Below are 20658 nucleotides of genomic sequence, written 5' to 3' on the forward strand. Positions count from 1 at the left end.
GGAGGCGGTGGACGGAGGGCAGAACGTCAGCATGAGTGACGCACAGGGAGAGCAAACCAGGCTGGAGGCAGAAAGGCCCAGGATGAGGGCAGGAACAGGGACAGAGAGGAGACCCAGTAGGGATTCAAACTGCTCCCAGCTGTGGGCTGACAAACGAGGCCCAGCTGCCCGGCTGCTCAGTGGCTCCGAGGTGGGGAGCACGGGGCCGCGAGGCAGAGAGAGCAGAGCTGGGCACGCAGCGTCGCGTCAGAGCATGGCCGGGGAGCCCCCCGCCTCGGGCAGTGCCTCCTGGGGCGCCCTGGGCCAGTGTGCGGGCTCATCTGAACCCGGGGCCAGGCCCTGCCCTGTTTACTTCTCGGGGACACCGTGAAGCTCGGGCAGGACAAATGCAGCTCAGGTGTGGCAAATGCACCAGGCAGGACAGTGGGGAGGAAAGACCACCACCATCGTCAGGACACTGCGATGCCAAGTCCCCGGCCCAGGCCTCGCTGGGTCTTTCCCACGCTGGGCGCGGCACCCCTGCAGGGCGCTGCTCCGGACGTCACTGTGCCGTCACTGTGCAGTGCCGAGGGCGCACCAGGCACCCTGGCCGCACCACGTGGCATCGTTCCTCTCTGGACACTGAGTGGGCTCAGCACAAAGCTCAGGCGACCTCTGAGCGCCACGCCAGCCCCAAGACCCCCAGGCTGTCCTGGGCTTTAGGCTCTGCACAAAATAACTGCATCACCAGGTTGAAATGAGTCGTTTAATGAGCATCTTCAAACTGCGGGGCTGGCTGAGCACCAAGCAAATCTGGGGGGGTGGGGGGGAACGCGAGCCCACCCCGTGCCTGAGAGTAAAGCCTCAGCTCCACGCCAGCCCCGGAGGTGACAGGCCTGGCCCCTGGAAGCTCCCACCCTATCTGACAACAACTCCACGCCAATCTTAAGGTGAAAGATAGGTCTCCTTTGGCCAGACAGCCCTTCTCCCCTCAATAAGCGGGAACCACGCTTGTAACAAAGAGACAGGACGAGCTAAGTGGGGAACCACAAGCTTTATTGGCTGAAAGTTCTCCTCAGGAGCCTGGCCTGCTGGGACTGGACGTTCCAGGATGGGCACTCCCGGGCCTAAGCTAGGAGAAGGGAGGGGAAAAAATGAGAATTTCAGGTCCCACGGAGGGTTTCTGGAGTAAGACTACTGACAGAATTATGGTGAGAATGCTATTCTGAAACTACTTTCAAAGACATACTGTTTGATCAGTAAATATTTATACAACCAGATGATAATGAAATATTTATCAAACGCCTACTATGTGCCAGGCATCGTTTGCTGTATTTCTCACTGGTAAAAACAGCAAACCAATAATTAGAACAACCATCAAAAACATGGGATGATAAAATGAAACTTTTCACGTGCTGCTGGCAGAAAAATACAACTGACAGAGAACATGTGACCGGGTTTCACCTTCAACTTCGTTTTTCAAAAGAAGCCATTGCCAGCCCCACACCCATTCCCATCCCCCAAATGGCTTTCTCAAAGGGGCATCACCTCCAGGTTTCCTCTGGCCTTCCGAAGGACTTTGTGCGTTACAACCACTAAGGAAAGAGCAAAGAACGGGATGATTAGACATAGATGCCCAGGAAGACAGTGTAAAAGCCAAACGCAGGGAGGACCCCCAAGCCCCACATGGTTCAGGCGTGTGGTCAGCCCTGTAGCATCCAGACCCAGACGTGTAAGGCCCCACCTGCCCCATCACACACCCCAGGATCAAATAACCCACCAGAGAGGGTGGACCAGAGACCCCGCCTCAAGTCCACGCTGAGCCACAACCTTGGCGATACCAGAAGGCAGAGCGAGCGACACCATGTTATAGATGGAAACTGAGGCTCTGCAGGGCCAGCAGGACCCCCAGCGCCCGCCTCTGCGGGCTGGGCTCGTGGTGCCGGGCAGGGAAGAGGCCTGCACCTGACTAGCGCCCCTCAGCCCCCCGGAGAAGCAGCGCTGGGAAGGGGGTGCGCCCGCTCCAAGCAAACCCACTCGTGAAGGCCAAGTCGAGGGTCGAGGGCACAGCAGTCCTCGGAGCGGGGGCCTGATGACGGGGAGGAGGACCGGACCGTGGGCGTCTCTCTCCTGAGCTGCCCTCCAGTGGCTCCCTGGGCCAGGCACACTCTACCTGGACAGCAGCGGGCGGGGCGGGATGATCTCACAGGTCCCTGTGATCTGACTGATGCCCTCCGAGCTGCGCGAGGCAGATCCCCAGCGCATCAGAACCCACGGGGCGGGGCGGAGTGCCCGCTTTCAGGGCAGCAACTGTAAAGTAAGGTGGCTTCTTCCCTCAGTCCCTGTCTTGTCCAACAAACGCCAGCAGCAGCAGGAATGCCGCCACTGAGGCACCGAGGGGAGATCGGCCCGATGAGGGATCCGCCTTAAACAGGCTTTGGTGATGGCCAGGGACTCCGGCTACCCCCAGGGAGGACACACAGGCCTCTGGAACTGGGCCTTTGGCCAGTGGGGCCCAAGGCTGAGAGAGTCTCCCCGTCGGTACACACGGCCCAGCTACCCAATGGCTTATTCAGAATAGGTGCCATGTGGTAGCCTTGAGAAAATATTTCTTGCCTCACGAAAATTTCCATCTGGAGGTAACGAAGTCTGTTTGCAATCTGGGACACCACGGGAGGGGACAGATGGTGTGGGCTTTGTTTTTAACTGGGCAAAGTGAATTTCAGAGGTGCCCACTGCCTCTCTGTGCCCTTCCCCAGCCCCACGCCGCAGGGCAGACATTCTTAACCTGGGCCCAAGGCTATGCGTTGGAGCGTCCTAAATCCTCAGAAACCATGTGCAAATCTTGGTGTGTACAAGGATGCGTGCATCCTTCTGGGGAGAGAGATCCCCTCTCCTGAGATTTGCCAAGGAGCCTGTGACCCGGAAAAGATTCGGTACCATGGCTGTGGAGGTTAAAATAATGTTAAATAGTACTAAAAGTACAGAACGATCTAAGTCTCACCTGGCGCAAGTGTGAAGGGGCCCCATGTCTGAACTGCACTGCCCACGTTCAGAGCCAGAAACTCCCACTGAGATGAGAAGCCCGAGGGACAGAGCGGGGAAGAGCTCGTCCCAAATCAAGGCTGGCCCCAGGCAGAGGCGTGACTAGAACCCAGGTCTGTCTGACTCAGCACCCGCTCTTTCCACCTCAGCAGGGCACTGGCAAGGAAGACACCAGCCTCAGTGGTGTCCAGCGGTGACAGGTGGTTTGCCAGCTGCGACCTCAGTGCACACCCCCCAGGGATTCCTGTCTACGGGCGGGAAGTGAAGTGGGCGGCTCCAGGTCACGTGGGGAGGGTCTCACAGTCACCCTCTCCCTCCTCTCCCTGCAGACTCCGGGAGGAGCTGGAGTGTTCGCCTTGGCCCAGGCAGGGAGCAGCCCCAGGCCCACGCTCTTCCTCGTCACCAGGCGGGGAAGGGAGAGGAGGGGACACTACCCCAACTTCCACTCAGTCCCTTAGAGCCGGAGCAGACCCTGGGAGGCTGGCGGGGTTTGGGGTCTTTGGGGCAAGTCACAGGCCCGGCTCAGTCACCAGCTGTGCAACCTAGGGTAAGCCCTCCCCTCAGCCGACGCCGACTCTGTGTCGGGCCTCGGAGGGAGATGCGGAGAGGGTGGCACCGTCTTGAGCGCGGGAGACGCTATGACACGTTTGAAGTTTTTCTGGCTATTAATGGTTTGCCGCCACCTGCACGCATAGAATTCAGTCTGACCTCACGGAATAAAGGAGTCAGAGAACTAACACTTATTGAGCACCCCTTCTGTCCCAGGAAGAGTACCAGAAAGTTGAGGTATCACTACCATCCCTCTTTTACAGAGGAGAAAACAGGGGCACTTTTTTTATAAAGTTGTGATGAGAAATCCAGGCCCATCCGGCCAGTCCGAGCCCTCTGGAATTACCGTCTCCGGTTAGAGATAAGGAATCTAAAGCTCAGAGAGTTCAAGTCATTTATTCCAGGTCACGCGGGAGAGCGGAGATCTGAGCCGCGCTCACTAACGATGGCAGGCTCAGCGACCCGGGACTCAGGGCTGGGTTCTGTCCTCTGGACCTGCCGTGGTAACTCACCCATCTGAACCTACTTCCGAAATATGCTCACCTGCAAAGGGGGGTAACTTCACGTTCCCTGTGACTGTCCGGGACAACAGCTACAGGGCAACACCAACGCCGAGAGCGCCCGTGTTCCCTGGACTTGGGGGCTGTACGAAAGCGCCCTTCCCACCGCCTCAAAAGGCTGCTCCAGGAGCCCGACCCACCTGGTCCACAGCCACCTCAGACACGGCCTCAATGGCCCTCCCCCCACCCGCCCCCTCCAGCGCTCCTCTTCTCTGCCAGTGGCTTGAACCCCTCGGCGGGAACCCCACGGACACCCACCGGTCTGCCAGGGCTGCCTCCTCACCATCTTTCCGCCCCACCCCGCCCTCCGTGGCCCTGCGCAGCCCCCCAAGAGGCCTCCCCGCCTCCCGGCCCCTCCGTGCTCAGCCAAGGGGACCTAACACACGACGGGCCCCCTGAGCCCTGCGGCTCCTTCTTGGGTCTGGTCCACGAGGCCCCTCGCGACTCAGGGATGTCGAGGCGCTGGCCCCCCGAGGCCTGGCGGGGCCTGTGCTGCTAGGAGGCTCCGCCGCGCGCACGAGGGCACGGGAGCCGGGGGCTGAAAGCGGGGAGGTGGTTTCCACCTCTGAAGCCCCCGGGCCAGGGCTGGGGCGACCTTACAAGCGTTATTGGATGTCTCCGGCCTGGCGTTTCCATGTCTGTCTAGGAATGTCTATCTCGAATCGGTGCCCTCCTCTGGATCCCACTGCCCGGCCGTAGGCCCTCCTCACCTGCCTGGACCAGCCGCCAGCAAGCCCTTCTCGACGCAGGTGGACAGTCCGCTTGGAGCGGGAGCCCCCGTGGCTGCCCCCCGAGGCCTCTCACACGGCGGCCCCGGTCCCCCAGGCCCCTCCCACCTCCACCTGCCACGGGCAGCTCCAACTCCCGCAACATGCGCTGCTGTCGGCTTTTCTCACAGGCAGCCTCACTCCTTGTCCCTCTGGCCCTGCCCACACTGTCCCCTGTCCACCGCACCAACACCGACTCCTCCTGGAAGACTCAGGTCCGGTGTCTCTTCCTCCAAGAAGCCACCTCCCAGGACAGAGTGACCCCCTCCCCATCCCACCTCGGCGCTCCCAGAGCCCCTACACATGTTCCCGTCACTGCAGGCCACACACCTGTCTCCCCAGGGAGATGACAGTCCCCGGCACCGAGCAGCCCCTCCACAGAGGTCTGTTAAGTGAACTCATCTGTCTGGGCGGGTCAGGAAGGGTGAAGTATGAAAGGAAACCCGTAAACAGGAGGTGTGAGGACAACCCAGGGCTGGGTTTTCAGTCCTCAGAGGCAGGCAGGGGTCAGACGTGGTGGCCACCCCCCAACTACTCACACTGATCAAAGATGACTTTCTCCTGGTTCTTGCTCAGCTGCAACAGCTTCATGGTGTTTTGCAACTTCTTTTCTTGTTCAAACAATTTTTTGTGTAGTTTGCCAATCTCTGCCTTCAACTCTCCAGTCTAAAGAGAAAGGGAATTAGAAAAATGAACAAAGGATATAAACGTCAGATCATACAGAAAGAATTACAAAACCACATAAGAAGTGCTCAACCTTACAAGCAAAGGTATCTGAATAAAAACTAGAAGCCATGTTCTGCTGGTCAGATGGCGGTGAAGGTGCGGGCAAAGCCCTCTCACGACTGCTGGTGGAGCTGTGAACTGGCACAGCCCAGGTGGAACCACGCCCGGCGAGATGCAGCAGGATGTAAAATGTGCTCAGCCCTCTGACCCAGCAATTCTACACTTGGGCATTTACCCCAAGGAATGGTAACGCAGGCACGAGAAGATGCCTGCGCCCCAGGATGTCCACCTCAGCCCTGTTCACAGCAGGACAAAAACAAAACCTGATTTGTTTCACTGGGGATTTAGACAACTCAACTACGATACTTGCATAAAATGGAAGGATTTTGCAGCTATTAAAAATGATGTTGGGGCTTCCCTGGTGGCGCAGTGGTCGAGAGTCTGCCTGCAAATGCAGGGGACACGAGTTCGAGCCCTGGTCTGGGAAGATCCCACAGGCCGCGGAGCGACTAGGCCCGTGAGCCACAACTACTGAGCCTGCGCGTCTGGAGCCTGTGCTCCGCAACAAGAGAGGCCGCGATAGTGAGAGGCCCGCGCACCGCGATGAAGAGTGGCCCCCCGCTTGCCACAACTAGAGAAAGCCCTCGCACAGAAACGAAGACCCAACACAGCCCAAAAATAAAATAAATAAATTAAAAAAAAAAAATGATGTTGTAGAAGTTCATTTATTGACATTGAAAGATGATCATAATTAGTGACAAAAGAGCCCAGAACAGCTATTGTGCACCACGCACTCCTGTTACGTAAAATTGAACACATATACTTCTATCCATAGGTGTGTATATCAAGATGTCTAAACTATTTGATGAGAGAGACATCACGAAAATGTTTATAGTGTTTCATTTCTGAGAGATGGGATCTGGAATAATCATTTTCTTAATTTATCAGCATTGAGGGTTTTTTTCCAAAAACTATAATGCTGATATTTTTTTAATGCTTAAATCTTTTTTTTTTTAAATTGGAGTATAATTGCTTTACAATGTTGTGTTAGTGTCTGCTGTACAATGAAGTGAATCAGCTGTATGTATACCTATATCCCCTCCCTCTTGGGCCTCCCTCCCTCCCACCCACCTATGTCATCACAGAGCACCGAGCTGAGCTTCTTGTGCTTTACAGCAGGTTCCCACTAGCTATCTATTTTACACAAAGAGAATATAAAGGTATTATTAGGGGAGTATGATCTATTAGGAGAACCAGAGGTGAGGAGAGTGGATGGGTGGCAAAACCAGAGTCCCCAGACCCCTGAAGTGAAATGTGAACACGATCGCGGCTGTCTTAACCAGTCTCCACTGAACTCGTTCACAGGGTTAAGGACACTCCCCTTCTCATAAAATACCTGGACTGTCAGATACCCCGGCACGGGCCACCCTGTGCTACACTGAAATACCTCTGCTCCCAAGAGGGGAGATGTTGGGCTGTCAGCTTACGAAGAGCCACTTTAGTTTGTCCCCAAACTTGTTTATGGCTGTTGTACTTGTAATCAGTTATATGATTTAATTAAGTATTAAGTAAACCTATGAAATATGTGTATGAAAAGAGAGAACCAGTTGAATGAAAACTAACATATGTTTCAGCAAAGACTTGATAAAGACGAGTCACTAAAAAAACCACATTTCTGGCAAATTAGGTGTGGGTGAATAAAAGATGTGGGAGGAACACAGTCTAGAAGGATTCTATATTCAAATTGCTTTGCAAGTGCCTAAGTTTTTTCTTCATCTTAAAGAAACGGAAATTGGAAGTGACAGACATACATTATGGATGTAGTTTATGAAAGAAAGAAGATGTGGAACTTCAATCAGCAGACCCATATTCAAAGAAAAGGCCCTGGCCCTACATCAAAAGAGTGGCAAATGAATGTACATTTAACTGTTTTAAGTTAAACTGAAATGTTTAAGGTATGTATCATTTTTTGATTCCCTACTTTAACCTACTTTTAAGATTAACCAATTGTGTCGGCTACAAGGACTTCAACTGTGCTTCCAAAACAGATCCTAATTTAAACATAAGGTTTTCTTTGATTCTTCCTCAAGCTGAGAGCCCAGAGATTTGTGTTCTGGTGGTGGCTTTGTAGGCCACACGTTCTGGGACAAAGTCACTCGACATTCAGAGCCTTAGGTCCACATCTGTAAAAGAGGGATGACGCCTGACCCTCTCGTCACACTGCAGTACAGTGAGACTCAGATGAGGGGATGCCTGAAGACAGGGAGAATGATTATTGCTCACCTCGCCTGGCTAACCTCTACTGCTCTTTCTGAAGTCAGCTCAGGCATGACCCCCTCCAGGTCTCCTTGAGACCCTTCTCTACCAGGAGTCGAGGTTGGTTACTGCTCCTCTGGGCGCCCATCGTGCCGAGTGCTTCCTCTAACATTGCCCATTTCATGGTGGATTGTAACTGCTCATTTACTTGTTTGCTTCCCCACCTAGACTACAAGCTCCCTGAGGGCAGAACTCAATTTTTCCCTCTGACCCCCAGCGTCTGCCATGGAGTAGGTGCTGTGAGACCATCTGTCAAGCGGTGGGTTCACCTGTGCTCTCAAAACACCCTGAACGCCCTGAATTCTATCTGGCACTGAGGATGAGGAATTTTCATTATTTATGTGTCTGCTGTTCCTCTGAACTAAAATCTTCCTTGTTACAGGGTGAAGACACCATGGTAAAGACAGCAGGGCTCCAGAGCCCAGCTCCGATGCTTCTAGCCGCTAAGATGATGGAGCAAGGGAGCTTCAGTTCTTACTTCCAGAAAATGGGAATACTGCTACTTAACCCTCTGAAGGCTCCCGTAAGGGATAAAAGGAGTTGCTGAGTGTATAGCAGAGTACCTGACACCCAGCAGGAGCTCAACAGAGCAACTCTTCCTCAGGGCCACAGAGCTGAGCTCAGAGCTGGGACTTACTCATGAGTGTGCTGCCCGACTTCTGGAACTGCTTTTTTTTTGGTTGGTTGCTTTGTTTTTTAAAATGAAAAATCTCAAACATTTACAAAAGTAGAAAGAATAAGATAATGAACCACCAGTTTCAGCAGCTATCAAATCATGGCCAAAATTGTTTCATCTATATCCCTGCCCATCCTCACCCTAAAATTATTTTTAAAATCAATCCTAGAAGCCAGTCATATTTCATCCGTAAAATATTTTAGTACATAGCTCCAGAAGAAAAAGATTCTTTAAAAAAAAAAAAAAAAACCCACAATGTCATTATCACATCTAAAATAATGAGAATGACTGCTTAGTATCACCGACTAGATGTCAGTAGATACATTGCCCGGATTGCATCATAATTTTATAATTTTTTTTTAAACAACCGGTTTGATTCAGCATCCAGATAAACGCCACGTTTTGCATTTGACTGTTATGTCTCCAGTTCCTTTTAATCCAGTGGGTCTCAGAGCTACCAAGAAGACTTGTAAAAAACAGACCACTGGGGCCACTCCCAGACTTTCTGATTCAGTAGGTCGGGGGTGAGGCCTGAAAATTTGCCTTTCCAAGTGTCCACATGATGCTGGTACTGACAGTCTGGGACCATAATCTGAGAACCACTGTAAATCTGCAAGTTTCATTCTCTCTTTTCTCTCTTTTTCCTTAGGATGAAAAGATGTTCTAAGCTCACACTGTACATTTCCTGCCCCAGACCTAGAAGCAAGCCATTTCTCCAAGGAGTCCTAGTTCCTTTTAGTAAGAAAAGGTATTTAGAAACCATAATTTGGCGCCAGAGGTGCTCACTGGCACTGGATTGGACATTTTTAGAGCCTTTTAAGTAGAAAGAACTAGTAAATTTTTAAAACAGAAAATACATCATGAGTTCATACTGGTATTTCCAATTCAAATTAGGGATTACAGGATTTTTACTTCTTTGATTTTTTTATTTGTATCTCTTCCCTGACAGTAAAAATTTCAACATAATAAGTTATTTGTTTTATCCTATGATAAAATTTAATAATTCCAAAACATACATACAAATATCATTACTAACAATACAATCACTGAAAACAGTTTAAAAAATGCTGGCAGCTCTTTTTGCCCACTAGGAATACATAGTCAAATTACTGTGTTTTAGTCATTGAAATGTTTCCTCTTTTTTTTTTTCTCTTTTTGGCCATGCCATGCGGCTTGCCGGATCTTAGTTCCCCGACCAGGGATCGAACCTGGGCCACCTGCAGCGGAAGTATGGAATCCTAACCACTGGACCGCCAGGGAATTCCTGAAATGTTTCCTCTTTGTGTGGTTATGCCTCCGATACTATACAAAGGAAAGCTGGTTTGTTTCATCTTGTTACGAATTTTTAAAAATTGTTTTCTTCCCCACTTGGATTTATTTTTATTTATAATTATGTAAAGCATTTATACAGTTTCAAAGTCAAATTTATGAAACAACGTCAATTCAGAGAAGTCTACCCTCTATCCCAGTCCTTCCATCCTCTTCCTTCCCACCCCTACATGTAGACTGTTCTGTTACTGTTTATCCTTCCACTTAAAAACATTTTTATAAATGAATATGTGTACATATTTGTATCTCTCCCCACAACTTTCTTAGATAAACTAATATATATGATATACACTTTCCAGAGTAGTCCCAGGGACTGACTGTACGAGATGCAAAAGGCAATTTAATGACACTCAGAGAAAACACCAGGTAGTAAAAAACCACTGGAGCTGCTGGTGGAAACTTGGAAATCTGCTTTGCACAGATTTCACACCAAGAAAAAGGCACTGTATGAAACATAGACAGGGACAGAAAAGTGGCTAGAGGCAATTTAACACCACACAGGGGTCTGTGTACACCAGCAGCCATATCAGAGCATCTCCAAGGTCTTTTTTCTGGCTCTAAAATTCTATGATGCTAAAGTGAGCGTAATCAATTACCCGAGAAACCCTCGGAAATAAGGGGCAAATCATCACAAGCACTGACCAGTCCCTAGACTAATTTGCTAGCAGGGGAGATCAATGTGACTCTAATTTGTATTTATACACACTCACATAATAGAAATAAGAACTGCATTCCATCTATTTAACAGACATTACTATGTACTGAGGTCAAAAACACTGCATCAAGGGTGAAATGTTTAGTTCAGACACATGCTTTAAAAATCATATGGGCAAGTACCAGTTTGGGAGGATGAGAGGAAATTACTCATTCATTCATTCAAAAATATGAACAAAACAGACGTGGTCCCTCATGGAAAACAGAGGGACACAGACATTAAACACACAAGTATGTAATTATAACTTGTGATAAGGGCTAGGATGAAGCAGAAGAGGATGCTATGATAAAGTGACCGGGAACCCTCTCTGACCCTGAAGTAACATTTAAGCTGAGACCTGAGAGGTGAGAAGGAGCCAGCCGGCCGGGAGGGAGCACCTGTGTCTTCTGGGCTCAAGACGGAAGAGGGCTTGGTGGGTTAGGAGGAAAGGCAAGGCCAGTGTGGGGCTGGAACCCAGTGGGCCGCCTTTCCTCTCCAACACGCCGTCTTCCACTCCGTGCACAGATTTCCCTGCGCAATGACTGCTCGTGTACTTCCCCGAGCTTACGGCACCAAACTTCCTCCCCAGGATCCCAAGACGGAAAGCTAAGCACAGGCTCAGCAGAACCTTCCGAGCTGAGAGAGCTGCTTCACTGCTACTTCTCTGCCATGGTTGGGAGATCTGAGAGCTGTCAGAGGGGTGAACTAGATGAGTGGTGACGTGGAATGCACATTTCCCTTCTGCCTTCCTGCTGGCCTTTCGCAAAAATTTATAGGTTAGATAAAGGGGGAAATACCTATCAGGCCACCAAGCAAAGAGCTCTAACTCTTCCTTAACAAGCAGGCTCCTTCTTCCAGGGAGGTTTCCCTGATTACCAGAGCAGGTGCTCACCTTGTCATAATACGACATGTTTCCCACACACACAGACCCGGGGGACAGGCTCTGCTCTGCCTGACGCCTGATCTGTGCCATGACAGATGGGGATGCAGATGGAGATGGGAGCAACTGTTCTTCATTCAGTCATGTTCAAGTTGCTACAACGTCTAGCTTTTAAGGGAAATTTCAATGGTTTTGTAATAAGTGATTTGGTTTGGTTAAAAAAAAAAAAGTAGTTTCTAAGTAGTTAAAATAGATTTACAAACCTCACTAAAATAGGATGCTGAAAGCTATCAAAAGGGATCAGACAGTCCAGAGAAAGGCATCAGAAATGAAAGACATTCTGAGCAGAATGGAATGACCTATTCCATGAGGAAAACCTGGGACTTAAAGCCTCTAAATCAAAGTTTGTCCTTGGGATTCAACACTTGTGCCTTCAAAACCAGCTCTGTAACCTTGAGTGTGTGCCTCACTCCCCGAACCTGTCTCCTCACGTGTAGAACACGGACAGGGCTCCCCTCAACAAAGATGGGCTGGCAGTGGGGACATGGTCGGGTCCAGGCGGCAGGCCAAGCTTGCAGGGCCCCAGGGGATCAGGTAAGAACCGGCCTGGAACAGCCAGCGTGGTGTCGGACACGTCACTCGACCAACGTGGCGCCCTCCCTGCCCCCCGCCACATTCCCCAAACTGAGGGCACACCTGCTGGGGGCCAGGTCCTGGGCCGGACACGGAGGAGCCTGAGACACAGGCCCCAGCGGCACCCTTGAGCCTCTGCACCCATGTGCCGCCACCCACCTGTTCACAGCGGAGCGCGCCCTGGCCGCTGGTGGGCAGTGAGACCCTCCAGAGGAGCGTCAGTAACCTCGAGGCCTCATCCAGGCTCAGTCTGGCCGCACCGACGCCGGCGACGAAGCTGCTCATGGGCGCCGCGTGTGGCCGCTGTGTGGGGGGATGAGAAGGCGGTTACGTGCAGTCTTGAAAAAGACGAGGGACAAGCGGCTGTAACGGGCAGCATAAACCCCCAGACCGCAGGGCCGGCACTCCACACGCCGAGCAAGAGCCTGCTGCCGGACGACACCAATTCACTGTCCTTAAAGACGGTGACTTACAGATTATGAGAGAACTTCGGTGGTGATTTTAGCCCGGTCAATAAGCATGAGTAATGGCCACCTGAGTTCACCCTATTCACTATGCCAAGAAGAGGGTCCCCGCAGCCACGGAGCCTCTCCGGAAGGTAACGACGCCAACGGCAAGCGACACGACACGAATGTTTCCCCTGGAGTCTGCATGGCACCAGTGGGAGGCGGAGGTGCCCGCAACGCTCTTCAGGGAGCAGGATGACGGAGAAGAGCGCCTTGGAGGACAGAGCCCTGGGTTCAAAGCCGACCGCTCCGAGTTACTCTACCTCGGCGCCTGCACAGCAGGAATGACAGCACCCGCTGTAAAGGCTGCTCTGGGATGAAAGAAAATACGACACTAAAAGGCCCTGGGCAAGAAGAAACAGCGGCCGCCAACCATCCTGAGGCGGGTGCAGGGCAGCTCGCGTCGGCAAGCGCGTCACAGACGGCAGCGTGGCTGAGCAGACCGCATGCCGCGTGAGGATCAGGACCTCAGGCATCCTGTTCAGCACAGCAGCCCCGGAGCCTGAGCACGCAGGCCGGGAGGGTGACGGACAGGGGACTGGGCGGGAGAAGGGATGGACACACTGCAGGACCGAAGGACAGAGGGATGGACGAGAGACTGGACAGGCCGTGGAGGGGGGCAGTGCAGGGGAGCCCAGCGAAGCGACCGCGGTAACACAGGCACAAACCTCAGCAGGTGTCCCTCCCACAGAACTACAAACAGCCTCCCAGCCCGGACCTGACCTCATGAGTTTCATGGGCTACGCTCCCTGGCCCCTCTTCCCAGGGCCTTACTGAGGACCCGTGAGCCCCTCGCCCCCTAGTGCCCTCAGCCAACACCTTCCACCTCCTGCTCCCCAGTGCATCCCTCTCCCTCCAGCTCTGTCGCTCAGGTTACCTTTGTTGCCAGCTCCTGACTCGTGGGGCTGGGAGCCTCTTGGATCCGCATGTCCATCTCGGCGAGGAGCTTCTGGCCCCGGCCAATCTGCTCGCACAAGGCATCGTAGTCCTCAATCAGGCCCAGGACGTGGCAGCCACTCGTGCTGGCCCACAGGCGGTGGCCAGGGACCAGGCGGGACATGTCTGAGGCGCTGGTGATCGAGCCGCCACTGTCGCAGGAGAGGGTGTCCATGTCATTTCCAGAGAGTGGAGGAGTCTCTGAAGCTACAGAACGAGAAGGAAGATGTCAGACCCACCTGGGGCGGCACCCTGCACTCGATGAGCTGCGTTCAACGACGTCTAGCCAGCCAGGAGGGCTAAGAGCCCTCGGGCCCAAATGCCACCTGACACAGCCCCGAGGGGTAGTGGCCTGGAGCCGGGACCTCAGTCTGTGTATTACCCGCCGTGGGCTGACCCATCCTGTGGGAGAAGCTCATTTCAGTCCAACCAACACTCATCAGGCACCAGCTCTGCAGAAGAGCCCTGATGCACACAGACGAGTCAAGCCTGGGCCTGCGCTTCAGGGGCCCGTGGTCTAATCAGAACACAGATGTCACGTGGGAGGTGTAACAGCATGACGACAAAGAGCCGGAGCTCAGCGGACAGAATAATCAAGCCTCTGTGTGGAAAGGGAGAGCAGGGACGACTTCCTAGAAGAAGCAACAACTGTGCTGGGCTGAATGGGTATCAAGAATTATGCTACACAGAGGTAAAAGCCTGCCGCTTTCTACCTTTGGATCAACAGAAGCACGGATGGATAATTCTGACCGGGGCCATCAGGAAAGACATCTCCCTGGGCAGTTTGCATTCAGGATGAGTCTTCGGGAAGCAGCAGGATTTTCACTGGCACAGAAGCGGGCAAAGTCGGTCTGGCAAAGGCAGGAGCCACACTGCACAGTCCCAGCGAGAGGGAAGTGCAGGCCCATCTGCAGGATGGTTTGACCCATCCGTGTGGCACCAGGAGGGCAGACGGGTGTGGCTGGACGGGCCCGCTCGGGCTGGATGCTGCAGGGCCTTGAAAGCCACGATAAGGCGGTCACACTTTAATCCAGGGCAACAGGGAGCGAAACCAATAATGTCGCTAAGGTTGGCAACACCCAGGCTTGGAGAACGAGACTGCCAGCTAGAAATGCTGAGAACACAAACCCCCAAATCCTGCCAAATACCCTGCTGAGTTGGGACCAGGGACCCCCTTTCCTCCAATTTAAAAAGTCCCACTGCCAAACCCAACTGTGCCATAGTTACCCAGACTTCAGCTTTGTACCTGATCTTGGTGGCACTGCTGGGGTGGAATCAAACAGGTCATACGAATTGTCAGCTGCCACGGGACACTTGTCACCATCTGCAAAATGCAAAATAAGGGAAATAAACCATCAAACGTTTTAGTTTCACTCTCATCAGCATTTGAGAGAGAACTGAATGAAAACACAGTGAAGTACCAGACACACACAAGCGTTCATTCAGATCCTCACTGGGCATCTCTCCCGCAGGCCCTGCCGCAGGACACGGGGGATACAGAGTGAGCAGGCCCGGCTGCCTCCCCGGAAGGACCCTCTTGTCCAGACAAGTAAACGAGCTGTTTCCCCTCAGGGTCAGGGCTAAGGGAGGAGGCACGGGGGCTGTGGGAGCTCAAGTGAGGGGGTAACCCGAGGAGGGACAGAAATGTAGGCAGAGGAGGGAGCAGATGCCAAGGCACAGAGGAGGGAGCCCTCGTGACACACTCAGGGAGCATGAAGTGGGGACGTCAGGCGGGACAATGTCAGGCTGAGACCTGTTTTGGGCTGGAGGAGTGAGCCTGGAGGCGGCTGCAGTAACCCACGTAAGACAGAAGAGTGACCCGAAGTAGGATTTGGGAGGTGATGCATTCGAAACAATGTAAGGAGGCAAAACCAATCATATGCGGGACGAGATGATGGGCCACACTCTATAATTCAGGAAAGCACTTTCACATCTGAACTCTCAGTAGCTCGGGGGCAGGATGGCACTGTAATTCAGGTTTCCTGGAAAAGGAGACCAATGGGCAGAGACAGGAAGTGATCTGCCTAGCATCACCCAGAGTGTCCGTGACAGAGAGAGGACTGTGTCCAGGCCTCAAGGTGTCCTGCCCAGCTTGTTCCCCACCCAGGCCCCTCCAAAGAGTGTACTTCAATTTTGGGGCCGAGGAGCCCGGGGGCCAGCTCTGTGGAGCTGGCCCGAGAGCGATCACTTCCTGCAAAAACAGCAGTCTTTAGGCCAGAACTTTCAGACAGCTGCATTTAAATACCGTCCTGAAAAGTCCTTTGCAAAGGAAGAAACGCTGCTGCCTACTATATAATTCTAATCTTCACTTGAGGAAACTGGAAAACTTCTCCACGGAGACGGCGCTGTGAATTTTGAGCACATTCTCCTAGATACCTCTTTGGAGACCCCCCCACCAGGGCTGACCCTGGACAAATTTCAAAAACAGGCAAAGGCTGTTCGACAGCTTCACTTCAACTGCCCCAAAGCTCCTTCCTGGGTGCCCCAATCACTGAACTGTTCTCCCTGCTTCAATCTCCCTAGCTCACACCGACAACCTCCTTGGTCCCATCTCCTCAAAGCCCTAAGAAGGGCCAGGAGCAGACCTCTATTTAAATATGGCAAGGCCCACTGCTGATGTACCCCCTGTGCAAGAAGGCGCAATAGGGCCCCTTCCCAACCCTGTGAGGTTCCCCTTGCAGGATTTTATCCTAAGAATACTGTTTAACAGAAAAAGCATGTTAACGCTGATGTTTATTAAAGCTCCAAATCAGAGACCACTTTAATAATCATCAGGGCAATGGTTTGGTGACTGACAATCATCTGAAAACAATAATTAGGAAGCCCGTGTGAAACAAGGGGAAACATTTATGATGTAATATTGGGCAAAAACAAAGAAAGGACACAGTATGGCACAAAAACCAATTTGAACATTATAAATTCACGTCTACATTTGATTACCAAATGAAGAGACACATACAAAGCAAAAAATTATTATTTTGTAACCATGAAGGATTTTTTTTTTTTTCATATCGTCACATCATTTTTTTGGTTCAAATGTTAAAATCCTTACCAAGGAGAAACCCATGAGCCAGTCATTGTAAGTTCCAAAGCTGGGTGACTAGGTGCTCTTTGAGAGATTTTAATTTTTTAAATTAAAGGCGACAGACGTAATTCCCAATCTAAGTGAAGGTAAGTCCAAACTTTTCTACACTACTTGTTTACAAAGTGTGTTGGCATTCCTTGTCCCCTGGATGCGCACACCCACCCACCTGGGCACTAGGATGATGACCCCCAGACACCAGGGCTCCTGAAGGTCAGGTGGTACTTCAGACACAGCACTGGCCTTGGAGCTGGAAATGATTTCTAGCTCCAGCTCTGCCACCTACTTGCTGTGTCACTTTGGGCAAGTCCAGCACCCTCTCTGGGTTTTAGTTCCTTCATCCAAAGAGCAAAGAGGATGGCCTGGCTGACTGATTTGAGCCTGACCACTTGCCGGTTTATGCCCAGCCCTATGCAGGAGTCGGGCAGAGGAGGCCCAGTTTGTCCTCTTCCTGCTCCCTACACAGCCTCTGCAGGGCTAGACAATAAACCCAGAAGTAAACGCCAAACTGAACCAGTTTGCAAACCTGCCGGGAAGCTTTTGAGATCCTGAGACACTGACAACCGGAGGAAGAGGTGAACATTCTCTTTTAAAGGCAGTAAGAGGGACTAAGAAGGATTTCCAGCAGCAGGTGATGTGGACAGGACTAAGGGGATGGGAGGGAACAGGGCTGGAGGCAATAAGGGCGGCTGGAGGCCCCAACTCCACTGCCCGGAGAATCAGCAGGCCCCAGAGATGACACCATTTTGCCAAAGGTGACGGCTAATTAGCGGTCAGGTCCCAAGCTCCCAGGGTACGCAGCGTGTCTGCTGTCAGTGAGAAGACACCTCCATGGGGCAAGGGCGGGATTCAGAAGCTCACACGTGCCGCGCAGACGCGCAGGGCTGCATTTCAAACAGTGAGGTGAGGCAGGGCAGTACCGGGCTTGTCCAGCTGCAGGGGCCGCTCGGGGACAGACAGGGTCTGGAGAGCCAAAGTGAGATCTGCCTCCTGGGCCTCCTCCCCGCCCTGCACCAGCTGCTCCTCCAGCCTGCTCTGCAGCGCGCTGTTGGTTTCGATGCTCCTTTCCAGCTGCGCCCGCAGAGCCTGGATCTCTGTCAGGAGGCCATGCAGGTGGCCCGAAGGGTCCTGTCCCCTCCAGCCTTCTCCCGATGCCTCTGCCCTGGTCTCTGCAAACACAAGCAAAGGGAAGCCTCGACACTGTCAACCGCCAGAGGGTCAGCCGTCGAAGACAAGTGACGGTGCTTTCCACCCACTGCCATCACCACCCTCCCCTGACTAAGACCTAGGTACCATGGAACGTAACAACTCGACCTGAAAAACAAAAATACTGGCAGACTTAATTGCTGCTATTCCACAGGCTAAATAAGAGCTGGAAATTAATTTTCCCTTCTGGCCATAAAGGCCTAACAAATTGCACACCAAACCCTGAAATTATGTCTAGTAGTAATAAAATCTATTTGGGCTGCAATTATATAATGAAAGGGCTGATTTTAAGAGCCACGGTATATTAAAAAGACACAACAGCAAGAATAAGAAAAGCAACTTGAGGAGAAAATGAGAGCTGAGAGGTGACCCTTTTCTAGATAAACTTTCAATAGGGAGAAACCATCTGGAAAATTAGTTGCGGAAAAAAAAAGAGAAAAAAACCCCACCACACCTCAAAACTGATTCTAAAACATTAGAGTTTACAGTCAAGTCACTCTGATCTGGTATCTCTCGAGCATATAGCGAGGCCCAGGGCCAGCAACCATCTCTAGAGCAACGTTCAGCACATAGTAGGTGCTCCATAATTATCTGCTGAATGAATGGGCAAAAAAACCCCAAAAACAAACATACACTAGCAGGAAAATTATCATAAAAGTGATTTCTTGAGTGTCTACTACGTGCCAGGTACTGTGCTGGGACGCGCTTAATAAATGATTTCATTTAATTTTCACAACTGTACACAACAGAGATTAGTAGACATGCTTTACAGAGGAAGGAGCAGGCCCAAAGGGATGAGGTGACCCGTGGAAGGCACACACTGGGACGCGAGGCCGTGAGGACCCAGACCTCCGCTCGCCGGACTCCTGAGCCTAAGTCCTTCCATGTTTCCCGCTGCCACTTGAGAAGAAGGGGGGCCCAGAAAGCCCGCCTCAGCATCGACCTACTCCACCCTGGAGGCAAGCCTGAGGTTTCAGGAAAGAGGGGCCCGCCCGCCGTCCGGGGGAGCTCACAGGCCGGAGCGCCCAGTACCTCGCGGCCTCCTGTGTTCTTCATCCAGCTTCTCGTACACCTTCAGCTCCACCCGGAGCGACTGCAGTAGCTGGTCGTTCTGCGCGAGCAGCTGCTGCCTCACCTTCACCTCCTCCTGCACCCTGGAAAGGCCCCGGCACCACGGGAGGAGAGGTTATTCTCGCGCAGGGGCTTACTTGACCCCCAGGGTGGGCAATTCCACCGCCAGCCAGAGAGTGTGGGCAGGAGTGACAGCGCGGGGAGGAGTACCCCTCACGACACTGCCCCCCGAGGGCTCCTCCAGGCCCAGCCCTTTACAGACGTGATCTCACGTCGTCTTCACAGACACCCTAAAAGGTACGTGCTCTCTAACTCCCAATTCACGGATATGAGGAAGTGAAGCTCAAAAAGGTTATGTCTCACCCAGGGGTGCACAGCCCAGGAGAGAAGCCAGCACTGTGTGATGGCAAAGACAGCGACCTTGCAAATCACCGCACCACCCTGGGGAAGCGAGGGCGATGTCAGGAACTAAAGGTGTGGGGCGTCCGGAGTGCTGACAGAACTACCGAAACACGGGGGACGAGATGGAGTCTCCGGGGGACTGCAGAGGGTAGTCAGCGTGACGCGCTCACAGTCTAAGGCAGACTCCCGCACTCCTCTGTGCAGAAACTCCCGTGGCTTCCTGAGCCACTCGGCGTGAAAACCGAGGTCCTCACCAGGCCTCGGGGGCCTGCGGGACTCGGCCTCCAGTCACCTCCATGCCCGCCTCTACCTCGGCCTCTCCTCCAGCTGCACTGGGTGCCGGCTCTGCGCTGCACAGGCCAAGGACACCCCGCCTCAGGGCCCTGACCCTTTCCAAGGAAAAGGATCTTCCCCCAGGATCTGCAGAGCTCACGCCCTCACGGCCTCCAGATGGCCGCTCAGACGGCAGCCTTTCCGAGAGGCCGGCCCTGAACCACCCTGGACAAAACATGCAATCCGCCCCCAGGCCCTGTCCCCCCTTCCTTAGATGACTTCGCTCCTCGGATTTTATTCCCACCTGACGTGCCACGTGTTGTGTGCTTAGTGTCCGTCCCCGGGCGCCGGGCAGGGCCAGCAGGCCCGGGGGGCCCTGCCCCCTACCTGCTCAGCTCGCTGCAGCCGTGGCAGACCTCCCGGAGCAGCCGCTGGTTCTCACTCTCCTTCTCGCCCACCGCCCTCTGCAGTCTGTCATTCTCCGCCCTCACACAGGCGAACTCCCGCCGAAGGTGCTCCAGGCCGGCGGTCTTCCTGGAGAGGGACGCGCGCAATTTCTCATTCTCCTTCTGTTTATCTGCGTGCACAAAAAAAGCACCACTGAGAGGAGACACCATTTGTTTTTTCCAACCTTATTATGCAAATACGGCGCTTCGGCTGGAGCGCTCAGAGAATACAAAAGAGAACGAGATTTCATCTGGCATTTATGATTGTGACATTCCAATTATCTCCTGCATTTTGGGCAGATAAATCTGTCAACATCTAGGGTGCAGATAAACGTCACTGGGATAAAATGGGCCCGTTTAGTCTTCTATTAAATAATGGGCCGTGCAAACCTAGTTACTTTGCCTTCACAGAGCAAACGGTGGGTAGAAATTAAAGACGGAGGCAAGAAACAGGGCCCCAAACTCTGGCGACGGGTGTTGGGAAAGCCCGAAAGCCTCCCAAGGAGGCCAGCAGGGCTTTGCGGACAGCAACCCAGCCGTCACTCTCAGGCCATGAGGCCAGCACGCCTGCTGAGGGATGAG

The 20658-nt window shown here is 52.7% G+C and overlaps 1 protein-coding gene across 4 annotated transcripts in view; it reads right to left on the minus strand.

The window, feature by feature from the left end:
* Positions 1 to 1018: 1018 nt before the first annotated feature.
* CDK5RAP2 (CDK5 regulatory subunit associated protein 2) overlaps positions 1019 to 20658 on the minus strand; it is a 180886-nt gene continuing 161246 nt past the window's right edge. For 3 of the 4 annotated variants that reach the window (XM_036855793.1, XM_036855794.1, XM_036855791.1), the window contains 9 exons: positions 20018 to 20207; positions 18917 to 19038; positions 17599 to 17847; positions 14843 to 14920; positions 13538 to 13803; positions 12314 to 12457; positions 5440 to 5566; positions 1528 to 1574; positions 1019 to 1111 (listed from right to left, as the gene is read on the minus strand). In XM_036855793.1, the coding sequence (XP_036711688.1) occupies positions 1055 to 1111; positions 1528 to 1574; positions 5440 to 5566; positions 12314 to 12457; positions 13538 to 13803; positions 14843 to 14920; positions 17599 to 17847; positions 18917 to 19038; positions 20018 to 20207 (1280 nt within the window). In that variant the 3' untranslated portion in view covers positions 1019 to 1054. The other variant, XM_036855792.1, reaches the window with a different exon arrangement.

The sequence above is a fragment of the Balaenoptera musculus genome, chromosome 6 (genome assembly GCF_009873245.2).
Source record: "Balaenoptera musculus isolate JJ_BM4_2016_0621 chromosome 6, mBalMus1.pri.v3, whole genome shotgun sequence".
In the NCBI taxonomy this organism is placed as follows: domain Eukaryota; kingdom Metazoa; phylum Chordata; class Mammalia; order Artiodactyla; family Balaenopteridae; genus Balaenoptera; species Balaenoptera musculus.